Source organism: Marmota flaviventris, chromosome 9, assembly GCF_047511675.1.
Source record: "Marmota flaviventris isolate mMarFla1 chromosome 9, mMarFla1.hap1, whole genome shotgun sequence".
Classification (NCBI taxonomy): domain Eukaryota; kingdom Metazoa; phylum Chordata; class Mammalia; order Rodentia; family Sciuridae; genus Marmota; species Marmota flaviventris.
In genome coordinates, this window is record NC_092506.1 from 1,259,207 (window position 1) to 1,272,048 (window position 12,842).

The 12,842-nt window shown below is 55.3% G+C and overlaps 1 protein-coding gene across 2 annotated transcripts in view; it reads right to left on the minus strand.

Annotated features, from left to right (window-relative positions):
- The window catches only part of Mob2 (MOB kinase activator 2), a 62,514-nt gene extending 57,802 nt beyond the window's left edge, over window positions 1–4,712 (minus strand). The window contains exon 1 of one of the 2 annotated variants that reach the window (XM_027953544.2): window positions 4,633–4,712. In XM_027953544.2, coding sequence (XP_027809345.1) covers window positions 4,633–4,649 — 17 coding nt within the window. In that variant the 5' untranslated portion in view covers window positions 4,650–4,712. Of the gene's footprint in view, window positions 1–3,020; window positions 3,053–4,632 lie in introns of those variants that run through there. The other variant, XM_027953545.2, reaches the window with a different exon arrangement.
- Between the last annotated feature and the right edge of the window lie 8,130 nt (window positions 4,713–12,842).

Consider the following 12,842-nt stretch of genomic DNA (forward strand, 5'->3'; position numbering starts at 1 on the left):
CTACAGTGAGCACTGCGGGTGTGCCCCAGCTACGTAAATCCTGTGCAGAAAGAACAACAAACACGAGGCAGGCAAAGAATAGGAGGCACCTCTACCCAGACAGGCAAGAACAATGTGCACCACTTTCTCTCCTGGAGCAGCGGCAGGAGGCTGGGCACAGGGAGCCCCCCAGGAAACAGGCCATCCCTCTGCATGCCCCCAGCAGCCAACTAGAAGCAGCAGAGGAGCAGACAAGGGCCTGGGTATGCTCACCTTCCACAGGCTCTTCGGGTTGAACCCCACACAGTACCACACAGTAGTATCTACACAAACACAGGAAGCGGGGTTTGAGTGTTTGTTTCCATGGCCACTGCATGGACAACACAGGAAATGCGGCCATCCAACATCCACCTCCTGTACCTGATGACCATGGCAGAGACCACAGCCTCTCCTGTTTTTATAAAAGCTCCTCAGTTTTACAGGTAAGCACAACCTCATCTGTAGTCCTAAGCATAATGTTGCTAGCAAGATCTGGCAGGCAGTCCTGGGCATTGGCTTTCCTAGACCCTGGGAAGAAGCCTTGCCAAGCAGATAGTGGGTAGAGTCCCTGTGAAGGGCAAACACCAGCCTCACAGGTGCCTGACATGCATGTACTGGTTCACGCTGCCACTGCCTACCAGCCCTGCACAGCAGAGCCTTCCTGTGGCACCTCCAACAGGTTCACACCATGCCCATTTCCTACTGCTACAAGGACATTTGGTGTGGAGACTTCTAGGGGATGCTCCAAGCAGGACACAAGAGAGATGAAGTATTGCTGAGGGTGTCCTGGTGCACACAGCACTGGTGACCGCTCTCCTCTTTAAAGGGAATCCAAAAACAACATCCTCTCAACAGAAACCTCTGCAAACCCAGCCCAAGAGCCCTATAGAAAGATGGGTTTCTGCAATCACAGCTTGCAGAGGACTGGCTGGCTGCTGGGCAGCCTGGCTGCATGGCCCTCTTCCAGCATGCTTCTGCATGGCTATTCCTGCTTCCTGGACACAGCGCTCCTCGTGTCTCCTTGGAAAATCCTTATGCACCCTCCTCACTACCTCCGCCATGCTTCTGTTGCACGTCCTTGCCCTCCTCTGCCAGTCTGAGAACCTGAAGGCACTGATCCTGGAGCCCTTCAAAGGGCAGCCAGAGAGTTTGGAACCCAGGAGGCCCCGGCTGAGGAAGAGGCCAGGCTCACTGCCATGAGGGGCTGAGTCACAACAGCATCAATCATGACTGCAGAGTGGACACAACCCAGAGGTCCATCCACGGGTGAATGGAGGAGCATAATGTGTGTGCCTCCACATAGCGATCTCATGTGGCAGCAAAAAGGACAAACCACTGGTATGCACAACACAGACGGTCTTTAAAAGTGGTACACAACACGACCAGTCAAAGCCAGACATCCCGATTCCTTCAGTGTGAAAGGCCTAAACCTTAAATACCCCGAGGCAACCGGGAAGTCGACACAATGGACCAGAAGGTTCTCAGGGAGTGACAGCAATACTCTAAAATTAAACCAGGATGATGGTTACGAAAGCCTGTAATTTTCCTAAAAGTTATTTAATTGTACACTTAAAACAGCCAAACTTTGTGGCATGTAACTGATACCCCAGGAAGCCGCTGAAACAAAGCAAGACTCCAGCCAGTCCAGTCAGTGTCAGCTACCGGAAACAGCACCTGTGAGAGAAGCAGGGGAGTGAAGGCTGGCCACCTGCACACAGGCCTTCCTTCAGAGCACAGGGCTGCTGAAGGCAGCTCTAGACAGGCCGTGAGCCCTGGGGCCTCGCAGCAAATACCTGTCAGCTAAGTAAAAGTCACCACCTTCAACTGCACTCTGTCCGGAATGGCCGACACGAAGTTCCACCTCCTCTTGCCAGCACCAGAGAGCTCCAAAGGCACCTCACCACCCCACCTGCAGCCTGGAGAGCAGCAGAAGCGTGCCACTGTGTAGGCACCTGCTGTGCCACAAGAGCCAGGGGTGCCCCAGGAAGGCTCCCCTGAGGCCTGGCGCAGAGGGTGAGGGCTCATGGCTGGGATGGCCTGACGGGAGGGCCAGTTAGCTCCCATCACCCAGGAAGGAGGAAGTTTCTCTTCCTCTGACTCCCAGGTGCTCAGGAGCCTCTGTATTGTGCTTTCTGTTAGATAAAATGTAAACCACACATGTACCTTCTGTTCACAAATGCCTGCTGCCACCAGCAAAGGAGACAGCGCATCCCCTAAGCACCAAATAGTGCAAGAAAGAGTTCCTCCTCTCCCAGACTTCAGTAGTTTCCCCTGGACAGTGCCCCGTCCCCGCAGCCTAGAAGAGAGCTAAGGCTGACTACACAGGTGGCAACCCTTTTGATTTATAAATTACTTTTTGTAAGAAAGGAAAAGGAAGGAAGGAAGAGAGTTTGGACAGGACTTCAACAGCCAGCTCAGAGCAGCGCCAAGCAGAGGAAATGTACAGGAAGAGAGGCCCAGGGCCACACCTCATAATACTCCAGAAACATCCTGGCCAGGTCCCGCCAAGTCCTAACGCGCCGAGTTCTGCCCTGGCTTCCCCAGCACATTTCCCTGCAGGGCCTCCCTTCCTGGGAGCAGCTGGAGCACAAGATAAGGCTGCTAAATGCTCAGCAGGCTGGGCGGGCCTCTCCTGGCAAAAGGGCAGATGTGGTTTTCACCTGCTCATCTGCAGACCACTCCTCTGGTTCTAACACCTGTCATACAGAAGGCAGTGGCTGTTCCCCTCAGTCCACACTTTGCAACCCAATGTGAACTCATCCAAAGAAACTCTTTCTTAAAACAAAAACCTTTTTAAAACATACACAAACTGTACTCCAAAATACCTCTTTCACACTGAATAGTTTCAATTAAGAAAGTATCAAAAAATAGTAAAAAAAAAAAATGATAGTTTCCCAATTTTTCCAGACCAACGCCTAGTTAAAGGATGAATGGCAAATGAAATCCAGCATCAGCACACAAGCCTGTCTGGGAGGCTTGTGTGCTCCTTCACTCATACTGACCCCTCGCTGGCTCTCATCCAGGGAGAAGCCTGATCAAGTGAGCAACGGACAGAAGTGGCAAGATCTGAGGTCTCTGAGGCTCCCTTGCTCTGCAGCTTGCATATCTTCCTATTTTCATAATGGATGTTCAGTAAATGTGTGAAATGAGCAGCAGGAGGAGGAATGGAGGAACACCTGGGCCATCCATCTGGGCTCCACCATCCTAGGACACCAACGTGAAAACTAGTTCTCAAGGAAGAACCATACTTGACATGAAACACAACCACTTATAAAAGAGCTTCTAATTCCAGAGACTGTTAAAAAAAAAAAAAAAAAAAAAAACAGTTTATGGTTCCCAACATCCCATCTGCAATCCACTAAATTTAAAACACAAAAAGAAGATAGTCACAATGCCTTCTAAATCCCTCTTTTAAAATCTTCATTGCCCTGTCGGAGCTGCATCCCTATTTTTATAGCCAGGCAGCAACAAATGTTCCTTCCCTTCCCAGGGGCCTTTCCAGCCTGCCTCTAGCACCTGGACTAGCCCCATTCCAGAGCAGGAGATGAGTGCTCGGCTATCCTTTATCGGAGGGCTACTTGTCAGGAAGGTCTTGAGAAGAGTCACAAGAACCAGACCCTCAGAAACCTGACATGTCTGGATATTCACAATGATGACGGCAAAGTTTACAAAGCACAGCCATGGTCAGCTTAAAGGATGTCTGCTGGTGAGTCTCCAGCACAAAGCACCTGCTAACCACCGGCAGAGGCACGTAAGGATCACACACTACAACAGGCAGCTTTCTGGTTGACCCAGCTGATGGAATCGTCCTCCTGCCATCAAGCCCTGTGAATTCAACTACTCCAAAGGGACTTGCTCAGAGGCTAGGCTGCCTCTCACCCATAAATGCAGAAAGCAACTGGGTGATTCAGAATAGGTGAACACAGCTGTGGGCCCTCCACTCGCAGAGCCTGTGGGCTGCACAGGCCTGCACAAGACCTCTCTCTACACTGACAGCTTCCAGCCTTTGCCACAAGCCAAACGCGCGCTGGCCTCAGTTTACCTTTTCACAACCCTGTACTGCAAGTTCCACAATTTCCTTATGACAAGCAGGTCTAGAGAGGTGTGCACTGCCAGCGGGCAGCAGGGCTGGGGTGCGCGGCTGCCTCTCTCCGACCCCATGCCTTCCCGCGCCTGCTGCCCCGAGTCCTGCACTCCGACTCGGCCCCCGGTCTGCCCCTCACTGGACTATGAGTACGGAAGGGGAGGGCCGCCTCCATGGCCCCTGCCCTCCCACCCAGGGCCGGAGGGACGCCGGCCGAGTGTCCAGCGAGCCTGGACCAGCTTCTGGGCTCCAGGGTCCAGGCCCTCGGACAGCGATAGCCCCGTTCCCGGCGCGCCCCACAGGAGAGAGCCGCCGCGGGAAGGGCCGCCGGAGCGCACGGAGGCGCCGCGCCCCTCGAGAGGACGCCGCGAGCCCTCGGGGCGGGACGACTGCCCAGGCCGCGCGCCCCGGCCCCGGCCCGCCGCGGATCCCGGCGCAGCCAGCGGACGCGGCCTCGGGGCAGCGGAGGACCCGCCCGGCGACCCGCCGTCCCCCGCCCGCCGCAGGCCGGCGCCCAGCCCGCCACTCACCCCATGAGCCAGTCCATGGCTGCGCGGGGCCCGCGCCTCGCTCGGCCTCAGCCCCGCCGGCGGCCGGAAGTAAACACTCGTCGCGCCCGCCTCCGCCGGAAGTGACGCGCGCGGCCTGCTGGGACGCGTAGTCCCGGCTGCCCCTGCGGCCGCGCGGGGACGCCGAGGACCGGGGACGCCGAGGACCGGGGCCGCGGACCCCGACCCGAGCGCCGGGACCCTAGACCTCCGACCCTGAGAACCCCGGAGCCCAGACACCGGAGCAGAGGCCCCCGGATCCCGAGGGCTCCAGACCCGGAGCCTGACCGCAGGCCCCAAGCGCCCGGACCCAGACCCGGATCCTGAGCGCTCCAGATCCCGGACCCTGACCGCAGACCCTGAGCGCTCCAGACCCTGTGCTGGACCCTGAGAGCCCATAGCCCTGAGCACCATGGACAGAGAGCGGGAGCCCCGAATCCCCAGAGCCCTAGACCCTGAGCCTCTAGCGCCCCGGACACCAGACTCTTGGGCCACTGCCAGGCTTGTGCTGCCTTGCCTCTAGCCCCTAGTATGCATCGATTTCCAGTGTGCCCCTGGCTGTCCCCTGGTTCTTGGCTGTCCCCTCTCAACCCAGATCCTCCTCTCCAGCACTGGGTCCCTCATATGCCCGGTCATCTGTCCCACCAGCTGCCTGTCCACCTTCAGTTCCCAGAACACACCCATCATTAAACCAAGCAGGACTGAATTATTATTCCCTGTCCACCCAGGTCCCAGGGCCTGGCCAGCATCAGAAGCTCAATGACTCCTATAAAGGACTGGAGTCCCCATTCTCCCTCCCCCCTGGGAAGTGCTTCTAGGAGCACAGACCCAAACAGAGGGAGCTTGGCAGCCTCATCCAGGGGGATGTCCTGTGATGGGGTGACACAACCACTGGGCATCAAATGACAACTTCAGGCCAACTGCCCACCATAATGTAAGTGACACATACTTGAAAGAATGCTCACTCTCCCTAAGGGCCACTGCCAGGTTGCTGAGAAGTGTCCACTCCTCCTTTACCACCTGAGATGAGTAGTGAGGGAGGGAAACCCATCGAATGCAGGTCATCTCAGGAAGTGAGAGAGCAAAATACATGCTGACCTCATTCTCCCAGCTGCCCATGTGACCATGGCTAAGATCTCCTCTGTCCCTGCCCCAGGACCACCTTCTTTTATCCAGCCACAGTGGGTGGCATCTTGACCGAACAGAGCAGCCCAGCCCATCACTCCTGAGAAGTTTCATCCCTTGACGATTGTGCCTGCTTTGGGCTGCCTTGGTTTCCCTTAGCAGCTGCCCTGGACTGGTCATCCTAGGACATGCTAGTCTCTTTCAGTTACTAACTGGGGAACTTGGACAAGCTGTCTGATGTCCCTTGCCTCAGTTTCTTTTTCAATATAATGGGAATAATAATTCAGTCCTGCTTGGTTTAATGATGGGTGTGTTCTGGGAACTGCTTTCTTAGGCTGTGTATCTTGTGTGAACATCAGTGTGTGCTTGGACTAGGCTACCTGCTCTTGCTCCCAGGCTGCAAGTCTGTAAGTCATGTTATTCTGCTGAACACTGCAGGCAGTGGTAGCACAGAACACTTAGGTATCTAACCAAGTTTGTTTACACTGGTATCACCACAAACACGTCAGTAATGCCTTCTATAAGACATGATGACATGACTAGGCTCTAGGAATTCTTCAGCTCCATTATACTGCCCTCCCCCCAGTGCTGGGAGGGAACCCAGGGCCTCTTGCATGCTAGGCAAGTACTGTACCACTGAGCTGCACCCCAGTCCTCCATTACAATCTTGGACAACCATTGAATATGCAGTCTATGGCTGAGCAAGGTGACCTTATGCAGTGCATGGCTATTACCAAACCAAAGGTATAATCCTGCATGAGGTCACTTGTGTAGGTGGAAGGTGGACAGTGGTGAGGTGTGGTGGGCATTGAGGAGCATGGACCACCTGCTTGTGCAGTGTGCCCAGGCTTGAGTTTGGCCATCTTTTCCTGAGGGATGGTGCACTGTGACAGTGGACAGTACCCTACCTCCATTAGCAGTTTAGACCATGCATTATGTGGTAGTCCATGGTTTTATAGGTGGTCTGATTGAAAGCCCAGTGACCAAAACTTGAATCTCAGAGAACCTTAACTCACTTCTGAAGAGATTGCTGCTTTGCTCCAAAACCATGGGTTCCTCCTTTCTCATTCATTAGAGTTGGCCATCATCTTCATGCGGCACCACTGAGTCTGTCCAGCCATAAGAGCCACAGGAGAGAACAGCTCACACAGCAGCCCCAGCTGAGCGTTTCAGTCTGGGGCACACTCAGAGCTCCTGTATTTCTGGGTGTCTTGCTAATTATATATAAACAGCACACTCAACAGGCATTGCTCAAAAGTCATAAATTCCTGTCCAATGCCCGTATTCATTTCTTTCTCTCTTTACTTCTGCCTTATCCATCTCTTCCTCTCCCCCTCCGACATCCTCCTCATCTTCCTTGGTAATGGCATGCTAAGCAACCAATTCATGTAGTCAGGGTAGCCAATGAGATGTAAATGGATGTTGTTGGATGAGTTCCAGGAAATACTTTTTATCCTTCTTCTCAAGCCCCAACCGTGGCCCAGTCTCATGCTTCCTGTCAAGAATAGGAAAATGATGGCTGGAGCTCTTGCAGCCATCATAGAGCACAAGACAGGTAACAAAAGCAGAGCAGAAAAATAGGAAGAACTTGAGGTCCCCCTGAAATTCTGGAATTTCCCACAGCAATTCTGAACTTCATACCCACACTTACTTTAATTGAAAAAAAACTGGTCAAATCACTGTTCTTTCCAATTTCTGTCACTCAGAGTTAAAGGCAATTGTCTAATTGATACACCCATAAAAATGCTTGTCTTTTTCTTTATGGTCAGATGCTCAAGGTGCAAAAACTCATCTTTCACTTTGGAGGTGTCTTCATATTCCCAGACCACTGGAGCCCTCCAAAGTCACCTGGGTGGCAAGTTCCTAAATATTCATGGGTATATCCCCTTAGCAAGCATGTGTGCTATTTTAGCATCTCCTAGGTTCTCTGTTCCAGGGCCTGTAGCAGGACAGCTACATAGTGGAGGGAGTGACACCTGAGCATGCTCAGAGGATCAGGAGCACCAAGCTGTGCCCGGCATGGCAGGACAGGGCAGGCCCCATGGGTCCAATGGCTGTCACCAGTGTCCTCAGTCCCTTGGTATTGGGGGGGGGGGGGTGTTAACTGGTTGGTATGTTTCAGTGTCACCTGAGGGTCCAGCTGTTAGAAACCTGGTCCCCAGGGTTGCTGGGCTAGAAGGTTGTGTGCACCTTTAAGAACTGGCATGAGTTGGGGATCTTCAGGGGAATACCTCAAAAGGAATTAAGGTAATTCTCTGGAGACTCTGATTTGCTCTTGTGGCAGGGCTGTTATACAAAGAGTAAAAATAAATAAAATAAAAACAGGGCAAGCCTGGCCCCACCCATGCCCTCTGACTTGTAGCCGGGATCCATCGCTAGCTCCTGTGTGCTCTTTGCTCTTGCTGTTGGCCGTGGGGAGAGGCAGCCCAGGGGTGGCCCTCACCAGGGTGGGCACTGTGCTGTCTAGACTTCCAGCCCCCAGAACTGTGAGCCAAGTAACCCTCTTCACACTATAGAGCTAGCTTGTCAGATGTTTTGTTGTGGTGACAGAAAGCTGAGTGCCACCCTACCCTGAGGATCTCAGAATGTGACCATATTTGGAACTAATGTTATTGAAGATTTAACTAGCTAAGGAGAATTAGGGTGGGCCCCTAATCCAAAGTGACTTGTGACCTTATAAGAAGGGTACCAGTAACCCACAGCAGCTAGGAGCAAGGTCCAGAACAGACTTCCTCACAACCCTCTGGAGGAACCCACCCTGGCCTGATGCAGTGGCACACGCCTATAATCCCAGCGACTTGAAGGATTGTAAATTGAAGGACAGCCTCTGTATTTTAGCAAAACGCTCAGTAACTTAGTGAGATCCTGTCTCAAAATCGAAAAATGAAAAGGAATGGGGATGTAGCTTACTGGTAAAGTGCTCCTGGGTTCAAAACCCAGTACCCAAACCAAAACAAACAAAAACCTAGAGGGAATTAGTCCTGCTGACACCTTGTTCTCATTTCTGGCCTCCAGAACTCTGAAAGAAAAGTTAGTTGTGCAAACTAACTAACCCACCAGTTCCAGAGGACCAGGAGATACCTGGTACCCTGGGGTGGAACTCTTAATGCCAGGCTCTGCTGGGCATGGGGGTGTGGTAGGGGACAGGTGTGTGTGTCTGCTCTTCCTGGGGGTCTTCTGAGTAAGGCTCTGTCTGAGGCCAGGAAGGTCAGCAGGGACCATGGCCAGGCTGGCAGGCCAGGGAGGGCACCTTCTCACAGAGGAAGGTCTTTAGTAAACAGCCCGCAGAAGAGGGGTGGGAGGTGCAGCCTTGGGAGCTTGGTGAAGCCGTCCAGATGAACTTGGCATTTCCAAGCCTGAAGGCCAAGGAAGGAGGAAATGTGGCTGCAGATACAAGTGGGAAAGTTGACAGTTGAAGCCATGGGTGTGGCCGACCTTTTCGAGGGACTGGGAGGCTAGGGCAGGCGCGGGTGTGGGCAAATCCGAGTCAGCGGGCGGGCGGGCGGGGGGTAGGCCTCCGAAGGAGAGTGGGAGGGGCCGCGCGGCGGGGTACTTGAAGACCTGAAGCCAGGCGGAGTCTTCCTCCTAGCCTTCCGTCCCCCGGTCGGCGCGGACGCCGGCAGCAGGTGGCGCTGCGGGCTGCTCTCCGCCTCCGGACTGAGGGAGCGCGGCGTATAGGGGGCCGAGGTGCCCGGCCGCAGCCAGCTCCGAGGGCGCTGTGCGCGGCGACTGAGACGCGCCTTTTCTGGAGGAACGCGGTCCCGGCGCGCAGGGAGGGGGCACTCGTCAGCTCGGGCCGAGCAGGTTTTGCCCTCCCGGGGCGCGGACCCTGAGGCGCGCCAGCCAGGAGCGCTGCAGCAGCGCAGCTGCTCATCGCGCCCGTGCTCTGTTCTCGCTGGGTCTGGGGATCCCGGGCGCAAGCGCCAGAGCAGCCACTTTGAGGATGAAGGGCGCCGCACTGTCCGGGAGTGAGCGCTGCCCTGCAGCGCCTGGCCTCCTGCCCCTGTGAGCCCGGGCTGCGCCCGCTATCCACAAGAAGTGGAATGGGCTGCTGTCATGTATATCTGATTAGACCAAAGGAATAAATTAATTAATTTTAAAAAGCGGGGTGGGATCTGGCCTCTCGGGATGGAGACCCCAGGGCGCTTTCCTTCCTCACCAGCCACCGCTGCCTTGAGTACCCCATACCGGGCTGATGTCACCTCCTGTCCTGGCAGCCCCACCCACTGACACAGTCCTTCCCCTGCTGGGCCTTGATCTCGGGAAGGGGCGGGGCTGCCAGTCACCAGCAGGGAAAGGGAGGGCCCCAAACTCCCCCTCCCACACCCGGTCCCCCTACCCTAAGTTCTGCTGCTCCCTGAGTGTCCGGTTAGAGTTTGCTCACAGGATGTTATTGGCTGCATCAGGGACATCCACCTGTTCTTACCAGTCCCCCAGCCACAAGCCTTACTCTCCTCTCGCGGCTGACCACCAGCAGAGAACAGAGAAGGGCACTTGGTGGGGAAACCCAGGGAAGGTGTGTTCTTCCCAAGTCTCTGGAAGGCACTACCTGGCTGGGATGGGGGTCTTGCCTGTGAGTGCTCAGCATTGCCTGCCTGTGGGTGCCTGGCCTACACCTAGGTGTTCAACCCTAGGTGGGTGGGCAAAAGGTAGGAAGAGAATACCTGGGTCAGAAAGATGCCGGCCCAGAGCACTGCTGTGCGCTGGTTCCCCATTAGCTTTAGTGTGTTCTTGAACAAGTGGGCAATGTTCTGCCTCTGACCTGGGGGAGATTCCTGGCAAATGATGGGGTAAAGGCCCCCCTCTGAGATCCTCCTTCCTTCAGGGTTCTGGGCAGACTTAGGGTCCACCCATCCCAGCCCTACAGAGTGTGAGGGATGTTGGAGGGTCTCCCAGGCATGGGTTTGACTAGAAAGGGGCAGAGAGAGATGGGGCACTGGAATCTCTTTCAGCTTGTCCTGTGGGTATCAGGAGAAGGGGCTACTGTCCAGCAGAGACCCAGAGCCCAAGGCAGGGAGCTATGGTGGGTGCAGCTCCCCATCCCTCCCAACCCACGCAGCAGCTCGGAGGCCTGGGCTCTGAGTCACTGCTCTGGCGTGGCTGTGCAGAGCTCCCAACTTCGCCCTGCTTCCCAGTTTCCGGGTGCAAACACCCTATGGACTGGGGCAGGGCAGGATGCTTTTGGCCCGGCTTTGTTTCCTCCTCTGGCTCTGGCACTCAGACTGAATCTCCTTCCCACCAGGCTCCGGGGCTCCCTGTCCCCCAGCACCCCTCCCATCTTTCCCCCCTACTTCTATTTCAGGCTCTCCTTGGCTATTTATAGCTGTGGCAGACCAATTGCATCAGCCTGAGTCTGGCTTCTGCCTACCATGCCAATGGTGCCCGACCCTGGATTGCTGCATGATTCCCCGTGGAAAGGGGAAGAAGCCTTCCCCTCTGCTCCCAACCCTTCTGCTCAAAGAGCTGCCCAGGAAAGTCCTCCTGCACTCGACTTTCACATTTGGTGTTTGCAAAGGCACTGGGGGAACGCCTCTGGACTAAGCAGCCAGCTGGACTCTGTCACCTCCTCTGGGGTCCCAATGGTGGTCCTTCATGGAGATATGCTCTGGCCCCTTCCCACTCCAGAGTTCCTCTTCTTCAGCCCTTCCCCCAGAGTAGGCTCCCCCTCCCAGTCTGCTCATTCAGACCCTGCCCTCTCAGAGAATACCCCCTTGGCAGCTGCTGCCGACCTGGGGACACCAGCAGGCTCTGAAGCCAGGCAAGTCCTTATTCAGTTTGGGAAGGATGAAGAACACTTACTAGACTCCTGCTGGGTGTTGGCAGAGGCCTTCCCTGGCAGCACCCTGCTTTGTGCCTGAGGCCCTCAGCCTCGGTGTGGCTCCTCCCCCGTGCAGCGCTTCCTGTGCCCTTTCTTCACCCTGTGGTCCTCGGCAGTGCCCCCCTGCACTCTCAGCCTTTTCAGGCACAATGTGTTTTGGAGGCCAGGAAACCCTTCTGAGGACCAGCCACCACACTCTCCTGCCCAGAGCCCCTTCAGTCCTGAGCCTGGGCAGTGCCTGGTGCACACACCCACAGAAGCTCCGGCAGGGCTGCAGGGGCTGGAGGGTCAATGAGACCAGCAGCTCAAGGCCAGGCCCAGGACCGGTGAGACAGGGACCAAGTGGAGCCCAATTTTGCCTCTGACATCTGAAGGACAAGCCTTCTCTTCTTTCTGGGCATTGGAGCGGGCTGAATTGGGCTCTGTGGTGGGTCCAGCCTCGGGACTGCTAGTGTGTGCCTTACTCATTGCACGTCTTCTGGGTTCCATCTGTGTGTAAGGACCAGGAGCCTCTTGGCAGCACAGTGGGAGAATGGGGGTCAGCACACAGCTTCACAGAAAGGGACTGCTGTTCTCCTCCAACCCCCAGAGCCATCCTCCTGCCTCCTATCCATTCACGCATTTATCCTCTCTGCTTCCTGTCTACCCACCCCCCATCCATCCACCTATCTGCTCTCCCACAGCCTTCTACCTTTACCCACCCATCCAGAAGCCACGAGGCGCCTAAGAGAAGTGTCGGGGTAGAAGCAGGGAGTCATGGCTTTGGGGGAGCTTCTGTGCATCCCCAACATGGTAGTCAAGGGCAGCTGGAGCCAGCCTAGCATGTCCATCTCTTCTGCTGCCCTTGGTCAAGTTGACCTCAACCTGGCTGAGTCAGTAAATGGCAACTACCCGACACCTGTGTGGATTCTCACGCTGTCACCAGAGTCCTGAGCCTGTAAGACCCCTGCACTACACCCCCTGCTGCTGCAGGTGCTCATGAGCATGGGGTGGGGCACACTGTGTGCCCAAGACATCAGTAGCTTTTTCCAGTCCTGGTTTTATTGACTCCTAGGGGCTGTCAGGATTATAAATAGATGTTCTTGAGCTAAAAATAGCCTCGCTGGAGTCAGACCATGCTCCCAGCTTTCAGCCTCTCTGAGGACTCCTGAGGATGCAGGATTCGAGGACCTGTCTTCTGCAGCCTGTGGAGAGGACTAACTGCACCCCTTCCCCCTCCTCTTTTGCACATACACGTCACACACATGTA